Source organism: Haemorhous mexicanus, chromosome 33, assembly GCF_027477595.1.
Source record: "Haemorhous mexicanus isolate bHaeMex1 chromosome 33, bHaeMex1.pri, whole genome shotgun sequence".
In the NCBI taxonomy this organism is placed as follows: Eukaryota; Metazoa; Chordata; class Aves; order Passeriformes; family Fringillidae; genus Haemorhous; species Haemorhous mexicanus.
This window is the reverse complement of record NC_082373.1, coordinates 2,152,410-2,159,489: the sequence shown is the minus strand read 5'-3', so window position 1 is coordinate 2,159,489 and position 7,080 is coordinate 2,152,410. Positions and strand designations below refer to the sequence as shown.

The following is a 7,080-nucleotide window of genomic DNA, read 5'->3' as shown; positions in this document are numbered from 1 at the left end:
CGCTTCCGGTCACGTGCTCACAGAGCCAACCAATCATAGCCCAGGCCCAGGAAAAGGGTGACGTCAGCGCTTCCCCGGTCACTATGGCAACTGCTCCGCCCCCTCCGCTTCCGGGAGCGCCATGCCGCGGTGATTGACGGCTGGCTCCTCCAGTCACCATTCGTCTGCGGAAGCGCGGGAAACATTGCTCCGCCCACCGCATGGGAGCGTGTGGCGATTGGTGGGATTGAGGCAGGGTTGGACCAATCAGCCTGGAGGGCTGTGTCCAACAGGAGTGATTGGCAGGCGAGCAGCCAATCAGCGGCCGGCGCTCTTCTGGCTCCACGTCGGCAGCGGCGGAGGCAAAATGGAGGCGCTGTTGCTGGTGAGGGCCGGGGGGAACTGGGAGGGACTGGGAGGAACTGGAGGGGACTGGGAGAGACTGGGATGGGAATGGGGGGGACTGGGGGGGACTGGGATGGACTGAGGGGGACTGGGATGGGATTGGGATGGACTGAGGGGGACTGGGAGGGACTGGGGCAACTGGGGGGGACTGGGGGGTCCTGGGAGGGGATTGGGGGGGACTGGGCCAAACTGGGAGGGAACTGGGACAAACTGGGAGGGACCTGGGGGGACTGGGGTGTGACAGAGTCTGGGTCCCCAGGGCGGGGCTCTGTCCTACACTGGGCTGTGGCTCTGGGCACTCGGGGACACTGGGGACAGTTTGGTGGCAGGCAGTGACACTGGGGACAATTGGGGACAGTTTGGGGACAGTTTGGGGACAGCGGTGACACAGTTCTGGGTCCCCAGGGCGGGGTTCTGTCCTACACTGGGCTGTGGCTCTGGGCAGTCAGTGCATCACAGAACTTGGTCCTGGGGACCCCCGGCGACACCGCGGGGACACGGGGGGGACATGGGGACATGAGGGGGACACAGGGCATAGGGCATGGGGACAGGGACATGGGGACATGGGGGGGACACAGGGCATGGGGACAGGGACATGGGGACAGTGACCCTGGCACAGCCTCCCCTGGTGTCCCTGGCGCTGGGGACACGGCTGGCCCTGGCACTGTGGGGGTGGTGGTGGCACTGTCCCCCGGGTGGCACTGTCCCTGGGGTGGCACTGTCCCCGGGGTGGCACTGTCCCCGGGGTGGCACTGTCACTGTCCCTGTCCCCAGGAGCCATCCCTGTACACGGTCAAGGCCATCATCATCCTGGACAACGACGGCGAGCGGCTCTTCGCCAAGGTGGGGACACCTGGGGACAGCTGGGGACAGCTGGGGGGACACTGCCCTGAGCGGGGACACAGGGGGGACACTGCCCTGGGGGGATGTGGCTCTGGGGAGGGGACAGGGCGGGTGGCCCAGGTGTCCGGGGGTGGCGATGTCCCTGTCCCGTGTCCCTGGTGATGTCCCTGATGATGTCCCTGATGTCCCCAACGCTGTCCCCAATGTCCCCAATGTCCCTGCTGATGTCCCCAACGCTGTCCCCAATGTCCCTGCTGATGTCCCCAACGCTGTCCCCAATGTCCCCAATGTCCCTGCTGATGTCCCCAACGCTGTCCCCTGCGGCAGTACTACGATGACACGTACCCCAGCGTGAAGGAGCAGCGCGCCTTCGAGAAGAACATCTTCAGCAAGACACACCGCAGTGACAGTGAGTGACACTGAGGGGACAGGGGGTGACACAGGGACAGGGGGGTCACAGGGACACAGAACATCTTCAGCAAGACACACCGCAGTGACAGTGAGTGACAGTGGGGACACTGAGGGGACAGGGGGGTCACAGGGACACAGAGCATCTTCAGCAAGACACACCGCAGTGACAGTGAGTGACACCGAGGGGACACTGAGGGGACAGGGGGTGACACAGGGACACAGAGCATCTTCAGCAAGACACACCGCAGTGACAGTGAGTGACAGTGGGGACACTGAGTGACACTGAGGGGTGACACAGGGACAGGGGGGTCATGGACACACAGAACATCTTCAGCAAGACACACCGCAGTGACAGTGAGTGACAGTGGGGACACTGAGTGACACTGAGGGGTGGCAGGGTCACAGACACACAGAGCATCTTCAGCAAGGCACACCGCAGTGACAGTGAGTGACACTGAGTGACACTGAGGGGTGGCAGGGTCACAGGGACACAGAGCATCTTCAGCAAGACACACCGCAGTGACAGTGAGTGACAGTGAGGGGACACTGAGGGGACAGGGGGGTCACAGGGACACAGGGACACAGAACATCTTCAGCAAGACACACCGCAGTGACAGTGAGTGACACTGAGGGGACAGGGGGGTGACACAGGGACAGGGGGGTCATGGACACACAGAGCATCTTCAGCAAGGCACACCGCAGTGACAGTGAGTGACACTGAGGGGACAGGGGGGTGACACAGGGACAGGGGGGTCACAGACACACAGAGCATCTTCAGCAAGACACGCCGCAGTGACAGTGAGTGACACCGAGGGGACAGGGGGGTGACACAGGGACAGGGGGGTCACAGACACACAGAGCATCTTCAGCAAGACACACCGCAGTGACAGTGAGTGACACTGAGGGGACAGAGTGACACTGAGGGGTGGCAGGGTCACAGGGACACAGAGCATCTTCAGCAAGACACACCGCAGTGACAGTGAGTGACACTGAGGGGACAGAGTGACACTGAGGGGTGGCAGGGTCACAGGGACACAGAGCATCTTCAGCAAGACACACCGCAGTGACAGTGAGTGACACCGAGGGGACAGGGGGTGACACAGGGACAGGGGGGTCACAGACACACAGAGCATCTTCAGCAAGGCACACCGCAGTGACAGTGAGTGACACACAGGTGACACAGGTGGCACACAGGTGGCACACAGGTGACACACAGGTGACACAGGTGACACACAGGTGACACAGGTGACACAGGTGACACACAGGTGACACAGGTGACACACAGGTGATACAGGTGACACAGATGACACACAGGTGACACAGGTGACACAGGTGACACACAGGTGACACACAGGTGATACAGGTGACACACAGGTGATACAGGTGACACACAGGTGACACACAGGTGACACACAGGTGACACAGGTGACACACAGGTGACACAGGTGACACAGGTGACACACAGGTGACACACAGGTGATACAGGTGACACAGATGACACACAGGTGACACAGGTGACACAGGTGACACACAGGTGACACACAGGTGATACAGGTGACACACAGGTGATACAGGTGACACACAGGTGACACACAGGTGACACACAGGTGACACAGGTGACACACAGGTGACACAGGTGACACAGGTGACACACAGGTGACACAGGTGACACACAGGTGACACAGGTGACACAGGTGACACACAGGTGACACACAGGTGACACAGGTGACACACAGGTGACACAGGTGACACAGGTAACACACAGGTGACATGTCCCCAGGTGAGATCGCGCTGCTGGACGGGCTCACCGTGGTGTACAGGTGACACACAGGGGACACAGGTGACACAGGTGACATGTCCCCAGGTGAGATCGCGCTGCTGGACGGGCTCACCGTGGTGTACAGGGGACACACAGGTGACACAGGTGACACACAGGTGGCACACAGGTGACACAGGTGGCACACAGGTGACACACAGGTGACACAGGTGACACAGGTGACACACAGGTGATACAGGTGACACACAGGTGACACACAGGTGACACACAGGTGATACAGGTGACACACAGGTGACACACAGGTGACACAGGTGATACAGGTGACACAGGTGACACACAGGTGACACACAGGTGACACAGGTGACACACAGGTGACACACAGGTGACATGTCCCCAGGTGAGATCGCGCTGCTGGACGGGCTCACCGTGGTGTACAAGAGCAGCATCGACCTGTACTGCTGTGTCATCGGGAGTGCCACCCAGAACGAGGTGGGGACAGGGGACAGCGCGGGGACAGCGCGGGGACAGCGAGGGGACAGCGAGGGGACAGCGTGGGGGACACTGGGGGTGGTGTGGGGACATTGGGACGGTGTGGGGACACGGTGTGGGGACAGGGGACAGCGAGGGGACAGGGTGTGGGGACAGGGTGGGGGACACTGGGGGTGGTGTGGGGACATTGGGACGGTGTGGGGACACGGTGTGGGGACAGGGGACAGCGCGGGGACAGCAAGGGGACAGGGTGGGGGACACTGGGGGCAGTGCGGGGACAGCGCGGGGACAGCGTGGGGACAGCGTGGGGGACACTGGGGGTGGTGTGGGGGACACTGGGACGGTGTGGGGACACGGTGTGGGGACACTGGGGCAGTGTGGGGACAGCGCGGGGGCACAAGGACACCCGGGGCTGCCTGGGGACCCTGGGGTGGCAGAGGGGACACTGCCTGTGCCCCCGTGTGACCCTGCTGTCCCTCTGCCTGTCCCTCTGTCCCTCTGTCCCTCTGTCCCCAGCTGATGCTCACGGCCGTGCTCAACTGCCTGTTCGACTCGCTGAGCCAGATGCTGAGGTGGGGACACCTGGGGACACCTGGGGACATCTGGAGATGCACCTGGGGACACCTGGGGACACACCTGGGGACACCTGAGGGGACACCTGGGGACACACCTGGGGACACTGGGCGGTCACCTGGGGGTTTTGGTGTCCCCAAAGGGCTCTGGGGGGGTTTGGGGGAGCCTGGAGGGGGGGTCCCTTGTTTGTGGTGTCCCCTGATGTCCCCTGTGTCCCCTGATGTCCCCTGTGTCCCCTGATGTCCCCTGATGTCCCCTGATGTCCCCAGGAAGAACGTGGAGCGCCGGGCGCTGCTGGACAACATGGAGGGGCTGTTCCTGGCCGTGGACGAGATCGTGGACGGAGGGTGGGGCTGTCACCTCTGTCCCCTCCCTGTCACCTCCCTGTCCCCTCCCTGTCACCCTCTATGTCACCTCCCCTTGGGGTCTGTTACCCCCTGGTGCTGAGGTGTCCCCCTGTCCCCCTGTCCCCTGTCCCCTGTCCCCTGTCCGTCTGTCCCCAGGGTGATCCTGGAGAGCGACCCCCAGCAAGTCGTGCACCGCGTGGCCGTGCGGGTACGGACGGGGCTGGGGGGGCTTGGGGGGCTTGGGGGGGCTTGGGGGGGTTTGGGGGGCAGCTCGGGGGGCTCCTGGGTGCCCCCCCTGCCCCAGGCACCCACTGTCCCCCCCCCTGTCCCCCCCCTGTCCCCTCCTGTCCCCGTTGTCACAGGGCGAGGACGTGCCCCTGACGGAGCAGACGGTGTCACAGGTAGGACCCCAAAACCCCCTGAGACCCCCCCAAAACCCCCCTGGAACCCCCCAGAACCCCTGGGACCCCCCAAAGCCCCCTGAGACACCCCCAAAACCCCTGGGACCCCCCCCAAACCCCCTGAGACCCCCCAAAACCCCCCTGGGACCACCCGAAACCCCTGTAACCCCCCAAAGCCCCCTGGGAGCCCCCCCCAAATCCCCTGGAAACCCCCAAAAACTCCCTGGAACCTTCCAAAACCCCTGGGACCCCCCAAAAACCCCCTGAGACCCCCCCTAAAACCCCCTGGGCCCCCCCAAACCCTTCTCAGAACCCCTCTGGCCCCCCCCAAAACCCCCCAAAACCCCCTGGGACCCTTCCAGGACCCCCCAAAACCCCCCTGGGACCCCACCAAAACCCCCCTGGGACCCTTCCAGGACCCCCCCAACCCCTTTGGGCTCCCCCCCAAATCCCCCTGAGCCCCCCAAACCCTGCCGGGGGTGTCCTTGTCCCCCCCCAGGTGTCCCCCCAGGTGTGCCCCCCACCTGTCTGTGCCCCCCCAGGTGCTGCAGTCGGCGAAGGAGCAGATCAAGTGGTCACTGCTGCGTTAGGGGGACCCCCGGGACCCCCAGAACACCCTGGGACCCCCCCGGGACCCCCAGAACACCCTGGGACCCCCCCAGGACCCCCAGAACACCCTGGGACCCCCCGGGACCCCCAGAACAACCTGGGACCCCCCCAGGACCCCCAGAACACCCTGGGACCCCCCGGGACCCCCAGAACAACCTGGGACCCCCCGGGACCTCCCAGAACACCCTGGGACCCCCCCAGGACCCCCAAAACACCCTGGGACCCCCCGGGACCCCCCAGGACCCCCCTGGACCCCCCAACACGCCGGTGCCCCCCCACGCCGTGTGCTGCCTGCTCTGTGCCTGCGCCGCCCCGGGGGGGTCTGGGGGGGGTCTGGGGGGGATTTGGGGGGGTCTGGGGGGGTCTGGGGTGTCCCCAACCCGCCTGGGGGGATGCAAGGGTGGGGACAAGGGATGGGCTGGGCCCGGGACCCCCTTGGGGACCCCAAAATCCACCCGGGAACCCCAAAACCCCCCTGAGGACCCCAAAACCCCCCTGGGGACCCCCAAACCCTCTTGGGGACCCCAAAACTCACCTGCAGACCCCAAAACCCCCCTGGGGACCCCAAAACTCACCCGGGACCCCCTTGGGGGACCCCAAAACCCCCCTGAGGACCCCAAAACCCCCCTGGGGACCCCCAAACCCTCTTGGGGACCCCAAAACTCACCCGGGACCCCAAAACCCCCCTGAGGACCCCAAAACCCCCCTGGAGACCCCCAAACCCTCTTGGCGACCCCAAAACTCACCCGGGACCCCCTTGGGGGACCCCAAAACTCACCCGGGACTCCAAAACCCTCTTGGGGACCCCAAAACCCCCTTGGGGACCCCAAAACCCCCTTGGGGACCCCAAAACTCACCTGGGGACCCCAAAACTCACCCGGGACCCCCTTGGGGGACCCCTAAATCCACCTGGGGACCCCAAAACCGACCTGGGACCCCCTTGGGGACCCCCAAACTCCCCCGGGGACCCCCCAAAATTCCCGGGGGCCCCCTCACCGCCCCCCGGGACCCCCAGAGCCGAGGGCAGGAGTCAAACCCGGTCGTTTATTGGGGTGAAGCGGGGGGGCACACGGGGGGCACACGGGGGGACAAACTGGGGGGGGGGCACGGGGCCCCCCCAACGCCCCCCGCCCGCTATTGCTTTGCTGAGTCACAGTTTCACTGGGGGGGCCCGAAATTGGGGGGGGGCCCGAAATTGGGGGGGGGTCAGTGCCGGGGGGGGGGGGCCCGAAATTGGGGGGGGGGT

At 64.7% G+C, this 7,080-nt stretch overlaps 1 protein-coding gene across 4 annotated transcripts; it reads left to right on the top strand.

Annotated features, from left to right (window-relative positions):
- The first annotated feature begins 215 nt into the window (after positions 1-215).
- On the top strand, positions 216-6,110 carry COPZ1 (COPI coat complex subunit zeta 1). 4 transcript variants are annotated; one of them, XM_059872018.1, is made up of 10 exons: positions 216-364; positions 1,159-1,227; positions 1,555-1,636; positions 3,813-3,904; positions 4,421-4,476; positions 4,747-4,824; positions 4,981-5,032; positions 5,187-5,225; positions 5,768-5,825; positions 6,062-6,110. In XM_059872018.1, the coding sequence occupies exons 1-9, from the start codon at positions 347-349 to the stop codon at positions 5,813-5,815; spliced, it is 534 nt and encodes a 177-aa protein (XP_059728001.1). In that variant the 5' UTR covers positions 216-346; the 3' UTR covers positions 5,816-5,825; positions 6,062-6,110. The 4 variants fall into 4 exon arrangements, with proteins under 4 accessions (XP_059728001.1, XP_059728000.1, XP_059727999.1 ...); XM_059872017.1 differs by having other exon boundaries at positions 5,913-6,110; XM_059872016.1 differs by having other exon boundaries at positions 5,768-5,854; positions 5,974-6,110.
- The last annotated feature ends 970 nt before the right edge of the window (positions 6,111-7,080 follow it).